This window comes from Capricornis sumatraensis, chromosome 19 (genome assembly GCF_032405125.1).
Source record: "Capricornis sumatraensis isolate serow.1 chromosome 19, serow.2, whole genome shotgun sequence".
Lineage (NCBI taxonomy): Eukaryota > Metazoa > Chordata > Mammalia > Artiodactyla > Bovidae > Capricornis > Capricornis sumatraensis.
In genome coordinates, this window is record NC_091087.1 from 10,862,577 (window position 1) to 10,885,859 (window position 23,283).

Below are 23,283 nucleotides of genomic sequence, written 5' to 3' on the forward strand. Positions count from 1 at the left end.
TATGAGGCTGTTGCTGAATTTGGGGAACTTGGCATTTGTGGCTTATGGTCTAACTGGAAACCCCTTTGGCTGATTTTTGAGTCTCTAATTCATGGTTTTGCATTTTTCTCAAGACCACTGTTGGAATCCTGTGTTCACTGTATAATGAATATTTTATTTTTAGATGTGGATCACCTACCCAGGGAGCCTGTGGGAAGGTGGGTAATGAACTATATCTGGCACAATTCACAAGTACCAAAGAAAGTGCTGATATCCAAAGAATACCAAGAGTGACCACTATTTAGCTGCAGAGATGATATCTCTCCTGTAAGATGGTACTTTAAATTGTGTATATTTCTTCATTTGGTCATCTTAGCAATGAAGAAAGATCCAAGGTTTGCCCAAGCATGCTTATTTTCTGTCCCTAATTCTTGGGTTCATTTGTTTAAATGACGGGAACCTGTCAGGCCGAGGGAACTACTGTGCTCTCTGGGAGTTTCATTAAAAAAAAAAAAAAACTCCAACACACTGGCGACTAAATAATAATAATTTACACAAATATTTGTTGTGTGGTCATTTCATCAGCTTTTTGTTACCTTAGCTGTTTTAAGAAGAAGTGCATAAAATTCAAAATCCATCATAGAGAAGCCGGTTCTCAAAAACTGTCTTTAGAAACCCAGGACACTTCTATGGATGGATGATGTTAAAACACAAAGACTCAGATTAGAGATACTAACTGATGAGTTTCTACATAGAATCTAAAGAAAAAGCGTATTAACACCATCTACCATTTCTTCAACATCCTTTAAATGCTGCTAGTGTTAGAAGGTTGGACACTGAGTATAGCTTTCTTTTTCTTTCTGTTTTTAGCTTAGAAACTAGTAGCAGAGAACAAGGGAGCTGAATTCACGGTTCATTCTGCAGTCATGCACGTTTCAAACGGTTCCTGAGCTGTTTATGCTACACATGCTCGCTCGTACCCACAGAGCTGCGGGAACAAAGATACAGTGTGAATCGGGAGGACGCAGGGAAGGTGGCCGGAGAGGTCCGCCCGGCTGGAGGGCTGGGCGTGGGGAGGCGGGTGTGTCTGAGGACAGTGTGTGCAGGAGGAACGCGCGGCTCGTCCTCCACGAGTGCAGTGTTCGAGGACCAAGAAGCCCCTTCTTAGAAATCCCTGATAAGATCCACGCTGGCGCAGCGTCTCGCGGCAGCCGGAGGCCGGGCAGAACGGCCTCGAGCCAGCGCCGCGCGCCGCGGCAGGGATGCCCCGGCGGGCCGGGTAACGGGCCGGCCGGGCGCCTCGCTCCCGGCCCCAGGCGGCGCCGCGCCCGACCCACGCCCCCTCCGCCCGGGGCCGCCGCAGACTGCGCGGGCGGGGCTCTGAGCTGGGCTTTCTTTTTCGGGCAAACTTTCGCCACGTGAACCGCCCCCCATTCACTGCTGCGCCAATCGCGCGGCGCGGACGGATCGCGAGCGGGGCCACAGCGCACCGCCCCCTGCGCGCCGTGCGTGACGTGCGGCGCCCCCGCGGCGATGGCGCGCGGAGCCGGACGATGAGCAGCGGCCGCGCCGGCGCCGGCCACGGACATCAGCGTGCCGCGCGCAGCGCCAGCGGAGCCGAGCGCCCGGGGGGCGCCGCGCGGGGAGCCGAGCCGGCCGGGGAGCGCGGGGCGCGGGGCGCGGGCGGGGGGCCGCGGCCGGCGCGCGCTGGGCATGCTGCGCCCCTGAAGGCGGGGGCGCGCGAGCGGGACCGAGCGCCGGCGCGGGGCCTGCGGGCGGCCCGCGCTCCGCGATGGGCACGGCGGGCCCGCCGCAGCCGCGGCGCTGCCCGGGCGGGGCCGCGTAGGGCGGGCTGGCCTCGGCGGGCGGGCTGAGGGCGCGCGGAGCGGCGGCGGCGGCGGCCCGGCGGGCGGAGCGGCGCGGGCATGGCCGTGCGCGGCCGGCGCGCCTGGCTCAGCGTGCTGCTCGGGCTCGTGCTGGGTTTCGTGCTGGCCTCGCGGCTCGTGCTGCCCCGCGCCTCCGAGTTGAAGCGGGCGGGCCCGCGGCGCCGCGCCAGCCCCGAGGCTTGCCGGCCCGGGCAGGCGGCCGCGGTGCCCCTGGCCGGCGGGGCGCGCGGGGATGCGCGCGGGCAGCGGCTCTGGCCCTACAGCGAGGCCCAGGATGGCGTCCCGCGCGACAGGAACTTTCTCTTCGTGGGAGTCATGACCGCCCAGAAGTACCTGCAAACCCGCGCGGTGGCGGCCTTCAGGTGAGTCCCCGCTCCCGGGCGGCGTCCAGCATCCGAGCGCGCTGCCCCGCGGCCCGCGTGCGGCGCGCGCCTTTGCCTGCCTGCCAGACCCGGCGCTCGCTGGGTTTCCGTGGGGCCGCTGTGCCCCGTGGGGCGTGCCGGGCGTTGGCAGCGGGCTCAGGGGCGGTATAGCGAGCGCAACGCTCAAAAGCAGGGGCTTTGGGGTCCAGCGGACCAGCGTGGCCCCTCTGGGTGTAGTCTTCACGCGGACTTTCTGCTCCGCGCTTCATCTTTTCTTGTCCTGGTCCTTTCCTTTGTTGAATGAGCACCACCGAACATTTCCAAACACCCATAAGAGTGTTTGGAAAACTCAGCACAATACTGGTGATTGTGGTGGCAGCGGGGGTTATTATTCGAGGCTCTGAAACCTGCACTTTTAGCCTTGCAGAACTAGAGCCTGTGTAAGTTAATTTGGTCAGAGGCCTTCCACTTTTAGTTTTCACTGTTGGAACCATTCTGGTAAATGGAAGGGGTACACGCTGCACACTCAACCCCACCAGACTGTTTTGTAATTGGAAAGAGAACCTTTGGGAAAGCAGTTCTTGGCTCATGGTAGATTTGTTGTTAACTAGCCCAGTTTAGTGACGTGTGTGTTATCCGGTATCTGGGTCCTAGTTGGCCATATGAGTCAGAAAAGTGGCTGGAATCATGTTCAGGATTAACAAAGGGATTAGCCAAAGTAATCTTTAGAAGAGTGAAAGAGAGATGATATTGGAATGAATTTGAGGTAGAAGAAGGATGTATTAATAGATTCAGTAAAGAGATTTAATGGAAACCTTATATGTGTGAAGTACAGAAATGCTTACTCTACAGATAACATTTGGTATTCATCCAACCACAGAGCAAACCAACCTGAGAGGTCTGCTGGGAATGGACTCTTAGAGCAGTCATTACTGAGAGAGGCCAAGCTGGTTGTTGTTCTTAATTTATAACCATCACCTTTATAACTTCAGCTTTTAACTGTAGTCCTGGTCTAAATTTTCAGGCATTAGATGTTGTGAAGAGAAAAGCATATTTGGGTCTCCGTTCCTCTAAAGGAGGAGGTAAAGGGTTGAAAAGGAAGGTAGAGAGCAGTAGAGAATGTCTGCCTTTTCAGTGCATTGATTCCCCATTCCTGTGTTTTCACTGGATCTTGTTTAAGTCCATGACCTGGGTTCTGCCAGAAGGGGACTGAGTGCCTGAAAAGGTTAGAAAAAGTAGCATAAATTTGACTAAGATCATGACTTGGAAGCAAACATGCAGATCATGGTTTTCTCCCAGATCTATTGAATTAGGTGGAGTTGTGCTTTTTGTTGTTTCGTGGTTTGTTTTTTTTTTTCCTTTGAAGTATAGTTGATTTACAGTGTTTTAGGTGTACATCAAAAAAACATTTGATTTTTTGAAAAAAGGAATATCTAATCAGAAATTGAGGATGAGCTATATACATTGTTTACAACATGGTTTTTAAAGTAAATCTATATGACTCCAATTTGATGACAAGTTCTTTGAAATCAAGTTTGGGACAGTTACCAAAGTGGTTTGTTCAAATATGGACATGTAACTCCCTGCCCCCCAAGCAAATACTTTTTCGTAGGTAACAAAATCACAAACTAGAAGGGGTTCTGGTAACACCAGCAATACTCAGAAAATGATTTGCACACTGGATACTATTTAACACTTGGAAATGATCTTTCCCCAAACCCATGCTTGAGGCTCTATGCTTGGCCTCCTTTCCAAAGCTCCTACCTCATCTTTTTTGGATGTAGGATTTTATCTCATTGTTTATTTTCTTTAAGGCAGCTAGGGAAAAGTAGAAACATAATTTGTCCTCTGGCCCTTCTTTGTGGAAGTTCTGCCTTTTTGATAAAACCCTTACCGGGAAATGGTATATTTTATACAGTCGTTCCATCAGCTTTCCAGCATACTTCTTCTTGTATCTCTCTGATCTTAAGTAGTCACATTAGTTGGAGCCTACGGGTGGAACTGCCTTTCTAGTTAAGGTCCTCTCCTTCTCAGCTTGTCCACATTGTGATTAGACTGGCTGTAGGAGAGGACACAAGACGATTTTAGCCTTAAGGAACTTCTGGGGAAAGCCAAAATTGGGATGGAGGTTATAGGATGTAACTTATAATTATGGCTTTGCTGTGCTTTGCAGCCTGGGCCAAAAGTCCGCACTCAGCTTTTAAACTGGAAATTTCATGCAGTATAAAAGTTGGCTTGAATCTTCTAGCACAGGGTAGAACTCTAGTTTGGCACTGAGTTCTACATTTCCGCTGAAAGGTGAATGTGTTCTTTACCGTAGGAAAAAAAGTCAAAGTTTTTATTTTTGTTTATTAAAGTAAAAAATTTTGTTCGGCTTATAGGTTGAAGGAGATGGCAATGTTTTTAGAAAGATGACACTATGATGTACTTTTATGCTAGGACATTGACAGTGTCAGAATTCAGATTTAGGGACTACTAACTGTCTGAGATTCAGAAAGGAGCTATAAAAGCCTTTGAAAAATTCAAGGAGATACACTTGTCTGCACTAAAGTTGGTACACTTAAGTGATGGGAGAGCACCATCATTACCGACTTTTCAGTTCTGCCATATGCTTCCAGTGAGGAGAGGGAGCACCAATAGATGTTAGCAGTGCAGCTGAAAGCAGGCGAAGCCAAACAGTGTAACCTTCAGACGGGGCAGCAGTAGCGCTCCTTCACAGGCACCGAGCAGATACCGTGGCTCTTATGTTCACGGGAGTGATCTTGGCTCATCAAATGATCCCATACACTTAGGATTCATCCCTTCGTTCAACAAATACGTGCATGGTGCCTTGGGCCTGGACTCTGAATGCTTGGGAACACAAACGTGAAGATGCCTGTCCTCATGGAGCTTCTGCTCTAGTGAGAGGGACAGATACTTAAAAAGAGGGTTTCAGCTAGTGATGGTACTTTGGAACAAATAGAGCAGGGTGATGGCATGTCCTCTCTGTTAGATGTGTGGGGAACACCTCCGAGAATGTGGTGTTTGGGCTAAGATCTGGGAACGTCACTGATGAGTGTGCTTGGCAGAGGGAAGAGCTGATAAATTATAAGACAGGAATCAGTTTGAAACTTGAAGAAGATCAATAAAAGAAAGAAGATGCGTGTCTGGTGTCATGAAATTTTACTCTAAGTGAATTAGAAAGCCTTTGGAGGTTTTGGGCTTCCCTGATAGCTCCGTTGGTAGGGAATCTGCCTGCAGTGCAGGAGACCCTGGTTCGATTCCTGGGTCAGAAAGATCTGCTGGAGAAGGGATAGGCTACCCACTCCAGAGTTCTTGGGCATCCCTTGCGGCTCAGCTGGTAAAGAATCCGCCTGCAGTGCGAGAGACGTGGGTTCAATTCCTGGGTTGGGAAGATCCCCTGGAGGAGAGAAAGGCTACCCACTCCAGTATTCTTGCCTAGAGAATTCCACGGACTCTGTGGTCCGTGGGGTTCCAAAGAGAAGGACACAACTGAGCAACTTTCACTTGGACGGTTTAGATGGGAAAGGGAGGGGCTTGCATTATATTCTGGAAAGTTAATTCATGCTGTTGTGTGAATAGGTTGTGGGGGAGCGAGGAGCTGTTAGGAGGTGGTCTAGGTGAAGATGGTTGGGATGGAGAGAGGATCATTTCCCCACGAAATATGTAGGAGCCAGAGTTCGGGACATGTTGACAAAATGCTTCAGAGGCCGTGAAGCAGAGAAAAATTCAGGATAATTTGCAGGATTTCGCCTTGAAAGAAAGGGTGGGTGGTGGTGTCATTTATTGAGATGGGGAGAACTAGAGGAGGAATGAATTTAGGGGGAAGGAGGTAAGTCAGCAGAAATCTGGTTTTGTACAGGAGCGAGTGGATGTGTCCTTAGTTTTATAAATATAATGAATTTTAAAAGGAATTGAGAACAGATTTATATCTGAAGTGGTTACAGTGTTGAAACTCTGAAGCTGTCTTAAACTAAAATTCCCTTAGGGTTCTGGATAGGGTGGTGTTCTACAAGTCAATATGTTTTAAGATTTTTTTTTTTTCCACTCATCTGTAAAATATTTGTATTCTAGGTAATTTCACTTTAAAATGGTTCTGTGATTCTTCTAAAGTAATTTAGTGTGCTGGTTAGTGATAGTTCATTAGAGTCTCCGGCTGGGTTCATTATATCTTACTGTTACTAGCTGCAATTTTTTTTTTTTTCATGTTTTTCTTAGTTACATCATTTGATATACAGAAGTTAGACATTCATGTAATTCAGTCTCTTCCTTTCAGGAAGTGCAGAAAGTTTATTGCCCTGGAGAGATTTTTTTTTTTTTTTTTGACTGTGCTTCTCAGCTTGTGGGATCTTAGTTCCCCAACCAGAGATCGCAGCTATTCCCCCTGCACTGGAAGTGTGCAGTCTTAACTGGTGGACAACCAGTGAAGTCCCAAGATTTTTTTTAGGAACATTATTCTCATTTTAGAAGGGGTACAAATCATCTCATCATCATTTTCACCCCAAATGATACATTGTCTCAGCACCACCTGTTAAATAAGCTCCCATTTCCCTACCAGTTTGAAATGCCATCTTCATCATACTCAAGATTCTTGGGTATCTTTTTGGACTTCCTGTTTTGATTCATTGATCTTTCTGTCTGTTCTTGTTCCAGTACCACCCACTGAAATTATTGAAGATTGAAAAATATTTTAATATCCGGTAGACAAGTCCCCTTTGTTACTCTTCTGTTTCAAACATTACTTGGCTGCACTTACCTGTTCTTGCTGAGAGAGTTTTGGTGCTATTTGGATTTTTTTTTAATTAATGGTTTGATTTTTTTAAATTTGTATTTTTTTTTTAATTTTAAGATCTTTAATTCTTACATGTGTTCCCAAACATGAACCCCCCTCCCACCTCCCTCCCCATAACATCTCTGTGGGTCATCCCCATGCACCAGCCCCAAGCATGCTGTATCCTGCATCAGACATAGACTGGCGATTCAATTCTTACATGAGAGTATACATGATAGAATGCCATTCTCCCAAATCATCCCACCCTCTCCCTCTCCCTCTGAGTCCAAAAGTCCGTTATACACAGCTGTGTCTTTTTTCCTGTCTTGCATACAGGGTCGCCATTGCCATCTTTCTAAATTCCATATATATGTGTTAGTAGATTTCAGTCCGTTTTTATGCCCTGAACACTAAGCTAATACAGCGCTATCTATTTATCTTGACTCTTGCTTCCCCTGGGCTGAAGATGGGCAGCTGATTTGTTCTTTTTCTCAGAATAGAGAGGTGGATGGTTTCCCTTCTTTGCCCCAGGAGTGATAAAGGGTGCTCTTAAATATTAGCATCCGTTTATAGGGAATTATGGGAAGAAAGTTCGAGAAACACTAGGTTTAGATACAGGAATCTTATTGCAAGATGTTTTATCAGTTAATGGCCTCTTCTGATGTTTTAAATGAAGGCAAACTGTTCCTTTTACCAGTCTCCATGAGCAGATCTGAGAGTTCCTTCTTTTTTGAATGCTGTAAACCATGTTTATCTTGAAACAGTTTAGAGCAGTGCTTGCTTTCTTAGAATTCAATTTGGCAAAAAATTACTGAAAGCCTTCTATAGTCAAAATAATTAACATGTAAGTGAACTTTTGGGGGCACAACCCATTTCACATTATAAATTACCTGTATAAGAAAACTGATGACAATTATGGTCCTGAAAATGAGTTTAATGTTATATATCATGGCTCCAGATCTGGATGTCTCCAAACAGAATATTCCAAGGATAGTTTGGTTGTCAATAGAAGATAAACACGATTGTGTTTTTGTTGCATTGGCAATTTCATTTTTTTTCCCATTCATTAGTTAAGCTGCAGTTTTTGAAAGTAGATTAATAATTCCATTCTTGTGGAATTAATTGTCTAGGGAAGGAAGCAAATGAAACTGTTGAATGAAAGGGATCGCAAGGTGCCTGGACTTGTTACTGTGTGGATGCAGAAGAGAGAGGTCTGCACTGACTTATGAAGGGGATTGAAGAAGGTCTCCCTCACAGTCTTACCCCTCTTCCCTTGCATAGTCTTGAAGGATGAGCTGGAGTTTCTGAGGCAGACACAACAGGTTTCTGGAAATGTGAAATAGCAGGAGTTAGTGAAGGGATGATGAGAAAGAACAGTTCATTGGGACTGGGACCTGAGATCTAGCAATTCCACTAGAAATGTTTCCAAAGGAATTTAGAAATGTGCTCAAACGTGTATTCTATGAAGTGGGAATTGCAAGAAGCTTTGGTGTCCTGCATTAGGAACGACGGACCGTGATTGGTTTCTCCAGCTTGTCCATTTTGTGCTCTGCTTCTCTAATCTTAAAAAATAGCGTGGCTGAATATGTTTATTGGAATGAAGAAAAGTTCGTAATAGATCTAAATGAGAGTGGGTTTTAAAACTGTATGCCAAGTATGAGACCATTTTTAAAATCAAATGAAATGTTTCTTTTTCTGTGATATAGAAGAGAAAGTGTAGAAGATATACATACCATGATGCTGAATGATTTTTCATATTCTGGGCGCTTTTTGTGTTTTTGAGTTTTTCTGCAGTGAGAACTTATTTTATTATAAAGCTACATGACTATAGTTTTTTGTTTTTTTTTTTTAAGCAGAGAGGTGACAGCTCTTGGGAGGAAGTATGAATGCAGTTTTGAGCGTGTTAATTGCAGGTATCTGCCTGAGTGCTGGGCACAGGTGGTGTGTTGGCCCTGGGTTCCCTGGGGTTTGAGGTCAGGGCCATTCTTGTTTCAGTAAATGACAGTTATTCCTGCCCCAAAATGTAGGGATAACACATTTATGTGGTGTAACTATAACTGTATTTCATCAGTTACTGTATCTGTACACTTCCAGAGGATACTGAGGAGAGTCGGGTGACAGCGTTTTTAATGTGAGGGCTTCTGTGTATTCATAGTATTCTCTGCCTCCATCTTCTGTCAATGTCTTTTTGGCTTCTGGTTCTGGATGAAATTGGAGGAATGAGAAACTTAGTTACAATGTAAAAGAAGCGAAACTAGGGCTTGGCTGGTGGTCCAGTGGTAAAGAATCCACCTTACAATGCAGGGGACACCTGTTGGATCCCTGTTCTGGGAATATCCTCCATACCGAGGAGCATCTGAGCCTGTCTGGCACAGCAGCTGAGCCTGGAGCCCACACTCCACAGTGGAAGCCACGGCGGTGAGAAGCCTGTGCCCCGCGACAGAGAGCCGCCCCTGCTCGCCACAGCTGGAGAAAGCCTGTGTGTGGCAACAAAGACCCTCCATGGCCAAAAGATAAACACATCTTATTAGAACAAGGTAGCGAAACTGTTCACCTCACCTTAATTGTGTCATGAACTGAAGTGTTCGTGGCTACTATGTTTGTTCTGTAGTTAAGTACATTTTTCTGTGGATGATTAAAAATGAGGTGGTCTGCTCTGATTTGATGTCAACTCTGGGCTTGCAAAGCCTGAGGATGATTGAAAATGTAGCTGTTCATGCCATTAAAATGATTGCTTTGTAAACTGAACCTAGATGCAACCTAATACCAGAAAATAATTGGGCAGGATTCGGAGTGACAAAGGGACCCAAAGACAGAATGAAAGTTTCAGGAAATTAGTTTTGAATGAAGTCTTCTGGCCTTTGAAATCTGCCCAAACTATGAAGGTATCCTTCGATGGGCAGGTCTTAGCCAGGCAGACAGATGACATGGGAGGCAGTGACTGAAGCAGGTATAAGGCTGTCTCCTTATCTGTGATGCCTGTTTTCTCAGCTGGGGTTTCCCTGGTGGCTCAGATGGCAAAGAATCCGCCTGCAATGCTGGAGACCTGGGTTCAGTCCCTGGGTTGGGAAGATCCGCTGGAGAAGGACGTGGCAACCCACTCTAGTATTCTTGCCTGGAGAATCCCCATGGGCAGAGGAGCCTGGCGGACTGCGGTGCCTGGGGTCGCAAAGAGTCTGCACGACTGAGGGACTAAGCACAAACACGGAGCAGGGAGGAGGGACTGCAGAAGGAGTGTGGGTAATAACCGGGGAGAGCAGTGTGACGTGTGCAAGCCAGTGGACGTGTTAGAGTCAGACCTCACTGGTGGCCTGGCTTCCACGTTTTTAGCTGTGTGATCTTGGGCAAGTTACTTACCTGGCTCTGAGCCTCAGTCTCCTCCTCTGTAAAGGTGGGTCTTGGTACCTCTCACGTCTCGTGGCGTTGTCGTAAGTGTGAGTGTCTGATGCCCTCAGCGTGCACTGCCCCTTACGCCGTAACTGCTGCGTTGTTGATGATTGTGAAGCAGGCTTGATGCCAGGAAGCACTCCAGCAGAAGACGACGACTGGCTTCACAGGAGTTGCCTGTGGGTTCAGGGTGGTTTCAAACAACGCTGATTTTTTTTTTCTTAAAATTACATTTGAAAACTTAATTTTGTTTATGAATGGTTAAGAATTAGTTGTGTGTTTACACTCTTTAAGTGTAAGCAGCAAAATACAAACTTGTAGCTTTCTAAAAGTAGCTGAGACTTGAAGCTTGGAGATGGACCACAGGGTCAGAATTTATCTTCTGCTATTAACACTCCGAAGTTTAACTGTTGTGTTTCATGGATGGCGTATTTGTGGTCTCTGTGGATAAGTGTTTCTGTTGTTTGCTGTGAATCTAGGCCCAAAGGTGCTGCCTCCTGGGCTTGTGCCCAGGCTGTTGTTGAGGTGGGAAGCTGTCATCCACCGTCCAGCAGCTTTATTGGGTGGGGGAGCTCTTTAATGTTTGATTTTAGCTTAAGTCTAGTTTTCAGGATTAATGGTAAGTGGTCTAATATGATTTTCCCTTTAAAAAATTTTCCCAACATTTGTGATCCCTGTTATATACTTCCCCACCCGCTTCCAAAAGACTTTGAGATTGCTCATGTCATACGGTCATAGCAGCGAGGCAGTTAAACATTTAAAAAGAGGAAGCCCCATACCGGAAACCACATGCATAGAAGAGGGTAGCTGCAGCTCAGTACTCTGACTGCAGTGCTCCTGGAGGTAATGGGCTGAATAAGGCTTGTGGTCTCCTGCCAGGGACATTCCTTCAGTTCCGGGAGAGGCTGTGAGTCCTCACTGGGTAGCCTGCCTGGGAAGCCCTCCTTGTTCTCCAGGCCCGTGGCTGCTCTGACTGGCAGTCTAGAACTGTCCTTCATGGGCTTTTTTGGGAGGTTGAGCTAAGACTGCTGCTCCATCGCATTGTGCCTCCTGTAAGGGTGCTCCGGACCTTTGCTCCATTTCTTTGTCGTAGACGCAGGGGAGAAACTTCCTTGAGGTCTTAGTATCTAGAATCATTATCCCACTTGACCCTGAACAGTGGAGCTCAGTCTTGTGACTCCTCTTGGTTGCCTGCTGAAAGACTTACAACTAAATTTGGTGCCATGTTAGCGGACGTAGAGGACGTGTGACAACTGATGAGGTCTCGCCCCTTGAGCTCACTGGGTAATCACGGTCATGGGTACTGAGGTGGGCAGGCAGCCCCTACCCTGAGTTTGTCCTCTCTGGTGCAGGTACCACCTTCATGCCTTGCTCCAACTTTCCGGCTTTTGTTTTTCTTTTGCCTAATTTTTTGATTATTCTTTTCATCTTGTATGCATTTTGGTTAAGTTGTCTTAAATCCTTTCTGTAATAGGGAAGAATATAAATGTGAACATTTAATTACACAAGCATAATTACAGGAGCCAAACATCCTGGAGTGTGAAGTCAAGTGGGCCTTAGGAAGCATCACTGCAAACAAAAAACTAGTGGAGATGATGAAATTTCAGCTGAACTATTTCAAATCCTGAAAAATGATGTGGTTAAAGTGCTGTACTCAGTATGCCAGCAAATTTGGGAAACTCAGCAGGGCCCATAGTACTGGAAAAGGTCAGTTTTCATTCTAGTTTCAAAAAAGGGCAATGCCAGAGAATGTTCAAACTACTTCACAGTTGTACTTACTTCACGTGCTAGCAAGGTAATGCTCAAAAATCCTTTAAGCCAGACTTCAGCAGTACATGAACTGAGAACTTTCAGATGTCCAAGCTGGATTTAGAAAAGGCAGAGGAACCAGAGATCAAATTGCCAACATCTGTTGGGTCACGGAAAAAGCAAGGGAATTCCAGAAAAACATCTGCTATTGCTTCCTCAATTAAAATACCTTACCTGCCTCCTGCGAAACCTGTATGCAGATCAAGAAGCAACAGTTAGAACCAGGCAGGGAATAACAAGCTGCTTCAAAATCGTGAAAGGAGTATGTCAAGGCTGTATATTGTCAGCCTGCTTATTTAACTTCTATGCAGAGTGCATCATGCAAAATGCCAAGCTAGATGAATCACAAGCTGGAATCAAGATTGCTGGGAGAAATATCCATAACTTCAGATATGCAGATGACACCACCCTTATGGCAGAAAGTGAAGAGAAATTGAAGAGCCTCTTGAAGAAAGTTAAAGAGGAGAGTGAAAAAGCTGGCTTAAAACTCGACATTCAAAAAACTAAAATCATGGCATCTGGTCCCATCACTTCATGTCAAATAGATGGGGAAATGATGGAAACAGTGACAGACTTTATTTTCTTGGGCTCCAAAATCACTGTGGATGGTGACTGCAGCCATGAAATTAAAAGACGCTTGCTCCTTGGAAGACAAGCTGTGACCAGCATAGACAAACAGCATTAAAAAGCAGAGGCATCACTTTGCCAACAAAGGTCCACCTAGTCAGAGCTATGGATTTTCCAGTAATCATGTATGGATGTTGAGAGTTGGACCATAAGGAAGGCCGAGTGCTGAAGAACTGATGCTTTTGAACTGTGGTGTTGGAGAAGACTCTTGAGAGTCCCTTGAACTGCAAAGAGATCTAACCAGTCCATCCTAAAGGAAATCAGTGCTGAATATTTATTGGAAGGACTGATGCTGAAGCTCCAAAACTTTGGCCACCTAATGCAAAAAGCTAGCTCATTGGAGAAGACTTTGATGCTAGGAAAGATTGAGGGCAGGAGGAGAAGGGGACTACAGAGGGTGAGATGGTTGGATGGCGTTACTGACTCAGTGAACATGAGTTTGAGCAAAGTCAGGAAAATAGGGAAAGACAGGGAAGCCTGGCCATGGGGTTGCAAAGAATCGAACGTGACTGAGGGACTGAACAAAAAAACAAACCTATCAATTCGTAGGGGAAAACTATATTCTCCCTTCCTTCCTTGACTAGAAATTGCAAAGTGATTTGATCATGAGTCCTTTCAAACACACTGTAACCATCAGACCACATATGTAATAGTGATTTGGGGCAACTCACAGAAAATCTCCCCTTATTTATAAAACTTAATATAAACTTTTAAAGCTTAGAAAATGTGAAAGAAAAGTACTCAATCTTACGCCATTTTTCTCTTATTTTTTTCCCCATTGAATAGAGTAAAAAGTATTACACAAGTAAAATTATCTCTTGTCAAATTCTATTTCTTTGGATGCTTTTTAGTTTGAAGCTTTCCCTTGGACTTAATTTTTTTTTTTTTTCTGTATTTGTTGTAGAAAACATGAAGAAAAGTAAATCCCTTCTGATCCTCTATCCAAAAATAACTACAGTAAACACTTTGGGGTAGAGTTGTACATTATTTTACTTTGTGTGTGTACTTCTGTTCCTCTATTAATCCAAATCACAGGTATTCTATTGCTTGCTTTTAAAAATTAGCCACATGAATGTATACCCAGGACAATACTCATACTGTAGATGTGGTTTTGTACAGAAATGTATTTTGTGTAGTTTTTCTTAAAGTGACATAAATAGAGATGGAGACTTTTATTAAATCCCAGTTCAGCAAAGGCATTCCTCAGCGAAGCTAATGTTGCCCAACCGTGTGACTTCACTGTGACTTAACTTGGTATAGGGGCAGGGTTTAGAAGCCTGGAGGAAAGGAGGATTATTGACTTGGCATTCACAGACTTCAGTTATCTTGTCTGCTTTAGCAAGAGTTGGTTATCAGCTCATTGAAAAGTGAGCTTTCTGGCATTCAGATGTTCTGTGGTTTCAATTAAGTAGGAGCTCTTTCCCCCCAGTTACAAATGTGTTGATGGCAAAGTTGATGTTTGCTTATGAAAATTAAGGTTGCTAACCTGTTTCTGTCTCAGAAAGGGGAGGGCAGTTTGCTTCTTCAGTAGCATTTTCTTCATTTCTTTGGAATTATCGATGCCCTCACCTTGGTTCCCCTAGGGTGATGAATCATGATTTGTGTTCCAGAACTCTTTAACTTTATGGAGCTAGTTAAGCTAAAGGTATCCTAAGTTAAAAGATAGTAATTTATCGAGATTAAAGGATTTACAACAACTTCATATTGAGAGATTTCCCTCAAATCACCAGCCATCTAAGCCAAAGGGCAGCATGAGATTTTTCCACGGGTCACCTGAGGAAAAGATAGTAATGGTTGGTGTTATCTTAAAGCTGCAGAGAGGCTTTCAAAGATGGTTTAAAGTTAGATTGTCTGTTTTTAAAATTAATTGCTTGCTCTTCCTGGACACATTAACACCATTCAGGTTACAGTTCAAGCATCAATCACGTCACTGATGGTTGTGCCGCTAAGGCTTCCGTCTCTGTATTCTCTGTGGGGCAGCCATGGGAAGCAGAGCCAGACCAAATGGGTTTTATCCTCAGTTTAGTATGAAGGACTGCGGAGTTTTAAGCGAGAGCGCTTTTACAGTTTAAAGTCTTTTTAGACTTGCACCCTGATGTTCTCTTGAGGTTCATGATATGCTAGAACTTGTCATGTAGCTTCAGTGTCAGGTTTTTAGCCAGAAGTAAGAGGAGCAGCATTTATCTCTGTGCTTTCACTTCGGGGTGTAATCTTGAGGCCGACTGTCCAAGTTCAGCCCACAGTTTCCTCTCTCTCTCATTTTTATTTCAGTACCTTATTTTATTTGCAAACTCTTGTCTTCCCTAATGAGTCACACCTGTAGACATGCTTATCTCACGCCAGGCTGGCGTTTTTAGCTATAATAATCCACTTAACCCTCACCCCAACCCTACAAAGCAGATATTTTTTATTATCCCCGGTTCACAGATAAGGATAGTGAGGCACAGAATATTTTGCCCAAAGTGAGGGCAGGATTCTCACCCCAACAGCCTGATTCCTGAGTCCGTGCTTTTAGCCGTCACACATCATATTGTGTCTTGAGACCAGGTTTTTCCTGTGGAGGTAGACGTTGTCTTACAGCCCCTGTATTCCAGACAATCCCATGATGCTTTAGTATTTAATGGCTTCTGGGACTGACTACTTTAGTACTACTTTGAACTTGGTCTGTGTTGTTAATCACAGAAGCAGTTGGATGGAAGCTAAAGCTAAATTGATTTTATTCATTACCCTTTTAAAATCAGTTGTGAGATACTACAGACTATTTAGCTTTAAATTGCATTTCAAAAGTAGCATGAATGGTAGTATATTTCAACTCAAGTATGCCTGTGGATTTTACCTCTTAATAATTGCATTCTAGTTGTGTTCTGATAAAATTGGTTTCTTTGTGCACATAGGAATATTAATGTGGCTCTCTTGGAAAGTTTTCAAAGATAAGAAACAAGTGGTTTCTTCCCTTTAGCATGCCCACACATGTACAAAGGTATTTTTCAGTCACTTACTTCACATCGGTGACCAGTGTTTACTGAACACTGTTACATGCCAGGGACTGATGTATGAGTTATATTTTGTGTAGGTTGGGGCTGATTGCCATTTTAAAATGGACTTTCTCTTTATGGGAGGGGTTGATTTCTCTTTACATTAATTGCCTTATTCCTGCTATGTTTGCATACTTCTTTTCAGGAGCATATCATTTGTGAAAATGTAGTAACCTGGTATATTTTCTGTAGTCCAGTTAGGTTTCATTTATGCCAGATTCTTTGTTAAGGGTTCTATAACTGGCATAAGACCTGTAGGTCCATTTTAAATCCATAGGCATTAAGGGAAAAACATTACCAGGTGGCACTATTGGTAGTGAAAAGGCCAGTGCAGGAGACAGAAGAGGTGCAAGTTCGAGCCCTGGGTTGGAAGGATCCCCGGGAGGAGGGCATGGCAACCCACTCCAATATTCTTTCCCGGAGAATCCCATGGACAGGAGCCTGGTGGGCTACAGTCCATAGGGTTGCAAAGAGTTGGACACAGCTGACGCGACTTAGCACTCATTACAACACAACTACTATACTATATACATTCTAAGATGGGCATTGTTTTCACATTTTAGCATCTCTGAAGTGAAGGTGCATTTTACGGTTGCTGGCATTATGTGATTACAACTGGCAGTATAGGCATATCTCATAGTTACACTGGAAATTTGTAGCTGCTGCAGAAAAACAAGTATCACAAGAATGCAAGTCACACAATTTTTTTTGACTTCCCACTGCATATAAAAGTTATATTTATGCTATAGTGTGGTCTTTTAGGTGTACAATATCATCATGTTTAAAAACCAATGTACATACGCTAATTTAAAAATATTTTATCGCTAAAAATGCTCACCATCATCTGAGCCTACAGAGAACAGGAGTCTGTTTTCCGTTGACTTTCAGTTGTTTTTCACTATAATAAATACAATTGTAACAGTCACCTACAATAAGACTATATTGGAAAGAACATTATTTGGAAACTATGCTTTTTGACTGTATTAAGGCTAAATGTATGGTTTCATTTATTCTCTATGATATGTTTTTCCTAGAAGTCGTTTGTATATAAATGTATTTTTGTAGCTAGACTACTTCAACTCTTTATGTAGCATAAAGAAAGCATAAGGAAAAATGGCCTTAAATCTGTTGTTTGGCAGCAGAATTTGTCACTGTTTTCTCTTAATTGACCCCTAATGTTTCCTCTGGCAGTGGGATGAGCAGTTTCCTATGAAAGGCATATGTTCCAGAGCTCAGGGCCCTTCACCTTGACGCCAGCGGCTTCCTACTGTTTTAAAGCAGAAAGGCCCCATCGCTGGGGGGCTGTCAGGCCCTGCAGTTTTCCCCTGCTCTGCCCCCAAGACTGCCCCTGCGCTCTGGGCCTGCTGCACCCTTGAGGCTCCCCCACCGCAGGGAAGCAGTCCCTCCTCCGCCCTGGTTCGCATCCTTTCTGTGCTCGCCTTTCCCTTGGAGAGAGATGTGTATCTGCCCTCCTGTTGACTGCGCTTCAGCTGGAGGATCTGTGTTTTGCTCACCACTGCATCCCTGTGGCCTAGCACATACTTGGCACTTGATGAGCGTTCCAAGAAAATGTGTTGAATGAACAATTTTATTTTTTAATCTTTTGTTTTATAGAGCAGAGGGTTTTATAGGTAGAGAGTCGGTAGTATCAGAAACTTAAGCTGAATATGTAGACTTCGACTTTCCAGCCTTAGCCAAAACATAGTTATCTGGGAAATATTTTAATATTAGTCATTCTTTTTTGTTGGGATTCCTTTGAAAACAAGTTAGAACTTTGCAATACCCGGTGGTGTGGGCTTCTGTTAAGGAGAAGCAAGCATATCGAGTAGCTTTTTATCATCCTTTTGAATGTACAGTGATTCACCGTGAGTCGATATGGGAATTTATAGAAATGGGAAGCTTGGAATGAGCTGTTCTCTCACTGATGTTTATTTTAATTCCAGGACGTGGTCCAAGACAATTCCTGGGAAAGTTGAATTCTTCTCCAGTGAGGGTTCAGACACATCGATCTCAATTCCAGTAGTGCCGCTACGGGGCGTGGACGACTCCTACCCACCCCAGAAGAAGTCTTTCATGATGCTCAAGTACATGCATGACCACTACTTGGACAAATACGAATGGTTTATGAGAGCAGATGATGATGTTTACATCAAAGGAGACCGTCTGGAGAGTTTTCTGAGGAGTTTGAATAGTAGTGAACCCCTCTTTCTTGGGCAGACGGGACTGGGCACCACGGAAGAAATGGGGAAGCTTGCTCTGGAACCTGGCGAGAACTTCTGTATGGGGGGGCCTGGCGTGATCATGAGTCGGGAAGTTCTCCGGAGAATGGTCCCACACATCGGCAAGTGCCTCCGGGAAATGTATACGACCCACGAGGACGTTGAGGTGGGAAGGTGCGTCCGAAGGTTTGCAGGGGTGCAGTGCGTCTGGTCTTACGAGGTAAGAAGAAGAAAATCTGTTGATTTTGTTATTAGTTCTGGACCAGTCATAGGAAACTCTGATATTGTCCTCCTTAGCACTTAACAATTGGTACTAAGTTATATATTTTTACCTTAGTTCTTTTGAGTTCTCTCTTATTACCTTTTCTCTTAGCTTTTAAATTTACCTTCTGTACTTTGGTCCTGAAATTTTAGTTAATGATGGCATTTGGGACCCAAAGAAAAGGGTTAATACAGGTCACGGTGATACTTTCATGATTTTCCTGAAGACTCGTTTATTCTGACCTCGGATTCTGCAGACGTGATTTGTGAGAGTGTCCTTTTTTCTTCCAAAGGCCTGACGCCTCTCATCTGGTCCTGCTGACCGCATAGTTTAGAGACTTACATGTTTTGAATTCATTAAATGAGTAATAATGTAAAACAACCGACAGTATTTGGGTTTGCATTTATTTTAAACCTTGACTTTTTTACAGTTACTAAGATCTGGAAGTTTGTAATATAGTTTTCCTTTCAAAATAGGCAGTTTATGAGTTATATTATGATACATAAGTGCAATTTTAGAAAGAAATCTACTTGGAGATGTTTTCTTTTTAATAGTTCTGGAGAATATGAGTTAGCTTTTGACTTTCTTGTGTTTATTGGCAGATGTTCACCTCTTGCCTGCAGTTGCAGGATATGATATTAGTCAGAATGGAAAAAATTATTTAGGTTGTGTTGTGTTTAGATGGATAAACTACTGATAGTTGTGAGGCACAGAGGGAATTGCTAGACCTTTGCCCAAGAAAAAGAAACGCAGCTTCAGATGTAAACTGTTAGCCTGTCTTCAGAGTTAATTTTCTGAAGTGCTTATGTGAAGAAATGGTGTTCTTGCCTGTACTTGTCTTTCCCCTGGACTCCTTTTGAAATGTCTCCTAATCATACTGTTTCTTTTGGTTAAACTTTTAGGGAAGTGGACACTTTCAAGTACACAGGAGGTAGTCTTCCTACAGTTTCCAATTATAAAAGTTGCCTTTTAAGTCAGAATGTCATCCGAGTGAACGCTGTCATCTCTGTTTCTTCCCCTGCCTCCCCATCCACCAGCTGTTGCTCCCTGAATCGAAGGGGGATTCAGTTTTCACGGATTTTTGCTGCTGGGAAAGCTATTTGGGAATTTTGTGGAGTTTTAAACAAATACAGCTGATGATATTCTTGCATTTTCCTCATCCTTAATTAAGTAGTTTTAACTTTAACATGTTTCATTATGTTTAAAATGTGTAATGCCCTCTATATTCTGGAGTGGTTTATACTGCCCCTGAACTCTGAGGAGCTAGCCTTCTTGCTAGAAATGTAGAGGATAGGCCTGCCTTTGAGGTGTGCCATGTGCGTGCCAAGTCGCTTCCATCCTATGTAACTCTTTGCGACCCTACGGACTGTAGCGCACCAGGCTCCTCTCTTCATGAGGTTCTCCAGGCAAGAGTACTGGAGTGGGTTGCCGTGCCCTCCTCCACGGGATCTTCCCAATGCAGGCATCGAACCCATGTCTCTCCTATCTCCTGCACTGGTGGGCGGGGTCTGTCTCAGTGTTGCCACACTGTTAGACCTTATATGCTGCTGGTAGGCACCAACACTCAGTGCACTGAGTTATCAAGAACTTAGACCTAACATTAATGCCGAGATGGAGGGAGAAAGTATTATCCTGAGGTTGTAGGGGTTGGGAGCCAGTTTGAGGGGCTATTTCTCTTTTTACCATGTGATTGCCAAAGTTTTGTAAGGCCTGAAGGGAGGGTGCTGGAATCATCCCATCTGTATACTTGGAACTGCTGGTTAGACTTGATGTGTCTGGTAAATGACCTTATTAAAAAAAGGGCCTGGTGGGGGAGGAAGCTCCCTTCACTGCTTGTGTGACCGGCACTGCTTGTCCCTGCCCAGGAGCTCCTGAGTCACCTTGGATGCAGGCCCCACTCCTCTGCATTTCTCTAAAGCCTGAAGACAGTTTTTTCTAGATACTGCTGGGTTGGCCTCCACAAGGCTTATACCAGATGACTCTCCTTTTGTGGGAGAATGTCTTTCACCTGGGCCTTCCCCGGTGGCTCAGAGGTAGGGAATCTGCCTGCCAGTGCAGGAGACTCGAGTTAGATCCCTGGGTTGGAAAGATCCCCTGGAGGAGGAGGCGGCAACGCGCTCCAGTATCCTTGCCTGGGAAATCCCACGGACAGAGGAGCCTGGCAAGCTACAGTCCATGGGGTCCAAAGAGTTGGACCTGACTGAGCAACTGAACAACAGCAGCAATCTTTTACTGGAGTGTAGCTTGTCTTTTCACTTTAAATATGGTATTTTTAATATATGCAAGTTATGAATTTAAGTGTAGTCTAATTCATCATTCTTTCCCGGTGTGGTTTGTGCATTTTATGTCTTAAGAAATTCTTCCCTTCCTTGGGTCACAGGAACTTTATATATATTTTTCTGTAAATTTAATTTTCACATAGAGTTTATCACCATCATTTTTAAGAATTCTGTTGAGGCATTTACCCCTTTGTTAGACTTTTGATTTCTTTTCTCTTTCCCTTTATGGAGGGCTTTAAGCAGTTCTAACCTGAAAAGTCGTTAGAATTTATTGTTGTGTTCACCATAATCCCCTCATGTGGATGAGGAACTTTTATTAAACTTTCTGTAAAATCTAGATTCTCTGTTAAGGCTCACATTATGAGAAATTATTGAGGTGGAGTCTTATATTAAAGACAGTTATGTTAAGCTTTGGATCTTGGAAGGTACTGTTATAAACATAGCCAGAAGGTGTAATTTTTTTTTTTTCCTTTTTGCAAGTCCCAAATAATACCTTGGGATTACACTTACGTAATTAAAGTGGCTCCTTAGGAGCAGCTGTCATAATCAAAATTCAGATTCATTTCTACACTTGTTTTGACTTTTTTTTTTTTTTTGGCCATGCCACACAGCACATGAGGATCTTAGTTCCCTGACCGTAGATGGAACTTGTGACCGCCTGCATTTGAAGTGTGAAGTCTTAACCACTGTACCACCAGAGAAGTCCCTGTTTTGTCTATTAATAGTGGCTGAGTCTTAATACATGACTTTAAAAACTTTATTTGGCAATCATTTTAATTTTATAGGAACATTACAGGAATTTTAAAAAAAAATGCAAGCCTACACTCAGAGTAACCTGTTAATGTTTTATCCATTTGTGCCATCGTTTGCTTGTATTCCCACTTGACCCCCTTTCCTTCCAGTACAGAGACATAGACATACTCAGCCACCATTTAAGGTTAGCTTTCTTTGTGGCCCTTTACTTTAAACAGGGTCAGTGTATTTTGACTACAAATATAGAAATTCTCTTATACCACCACAGTACAGCTTAAGTAAATTAAACATAATGTCTGTAGACTCAGTAAAGTCCCAGCAACATCTCGTCCTGCTCCATTACAGCCTCCATCCTGGGGTCAGGCATTACATTTGGTTGTCACGTCTCTTTAATCTGGGATGTTTGCACAGCCTCTTTCTTTGTTTTTCATGACCTTGGCATTTTCAAAACATGATTTTCATATTGAAAAAATGTGACTTAAATATAGTAAACCATTAGGTGGTTTTTGGCAATGCTCTTCAAGGTTTGTTACCTCGCAGCACAGTGTGGGCCTTGAGACTGTTAATGTTGGTCGGAAAGAGTCAGGAGCAGCTCACAAGCCTGGTTGTCCCTTGTTACATAGGGTCAGCATCACTGCCTCACATTCTTTTCTTAAGAAACATTATTGAACAGTTTGAGACAGTAATTTATTTAGGCAAATACATGACATATTATACCACACACTACTCTTTTAATAGGAGGGACAAAACAAAAGTTGAGCCAAGTAACCCATTCATCTTCATTTCTTATTGAAGTGTATGTTATGCCTCTGGAAAAGTGCACAGATCATAACTAAGTGCAGAGCTCAGTGGGTTTTGGCAAACTGGACACAGCTGGGTAACCAGCATCCAGATCTTTCTTGTATGATTTTAACTCAATGTTGGACTAGTATTGAATGTGTTTGGGGTAGAAAATGATCATTACCAGTGAAAGTCAGTAACAGGAATAGATAGACATAGCAACTTAAAGTGAAAGTCGCTCAGTCGTGTCCGACTCTTTGTGACCCCATGGACTATACAGTCCCTGGAATTCTCCAGGCCAGAATACTGGAGTGGGTAGCCTTTCCCTTCACCAGGGGATCTTCCCGACCCAAGGATCAAACCCAGGTCTCCTGCATTGCAGGCAAATTCTTTACCAGCTGAGCCACAAGGGAAGCCCATTTTTAGCAACTTAAAGATCTTTTTAATAGTTAATGCCATTACGTGGTTCAGAATTCGTATGTGCAAAGGGCTAACAAAGATAAGTCTTCCCACCTTTATCTCCAACCACCGGGTCCCCCAAAGTCAGTCCCCACAGTGCGCCTTTACAGTTGCGCGCTGTATGTGGTTTCTTGTTATTCAGGCCCTAAGGCGTTCCTGACTCTGCGACCCCATGGACTGCAGCATGCCAGGCTCCTCTGTCCTGTGCATAAGCAGTTACGTTTGTGTGTCTTCCCCCTCTTTATACAAATGGTAGCGTGCTCTGCATACTAGGCACATCCTGCTACGCTACACTTACATGTCTTGGAAGATTTTCAATTTGGTACAAAAAGAGTGTTACCTTTTTCATGGCATTCAGGCTGTTTCTAGTGTTTTTCTAGCAGTGTTTCTAACCAGTGATGTATCCTAATGTTTCCCAGTCTTTTTTACATCATGGCACACGTACTGAGGAAGCTGCCTCCAGAGGGCTCCTGCTACCCCAACCCCTAACGCTCCACCCGCCCCCTCCAGACCCAAGGGGTTGTTATTTGGCACATGCTGAACTGTCTGGGGAATACATCAGTATACCAAGACCATCATTTGTGAGGTCTGAGTTAACTGGTAAGTGTTTGTTAAGGGAAACTGGTAGGAAATTGCCAAAGAAGGATGAAAGAAAAATGGCCTTTTTCTCTCTCA

General features: G+C 44.0%; 1 protein-coding gene across 1 annotated transcript in view; it reads left to right on the forward strand.

Moving 5' to 3' along the window:
• The first annotated feature begins 1,904 nt into the window (after positions 1–1,904).
• The window catches only part of CHSY1 (chondroitin sulfate synthase 1), an 81,871-nt gene continuing 60,492 nt past the window's right edge, over positions 1,905–23,283 (forward strand). The window contains exons 1-2 of the mRNA XM_068991125.1: positions 1,905–2,227; positions 17,800–18,295. Of these exons, the coding sequence (XP_068847226.1) occupies positions 1,905–2,227; positions 17,800–18,295 (819 nt within the window). The remainder of the gene's footprint in view (positions 2,228–17,799; positions 18,296–23,283) is intronic.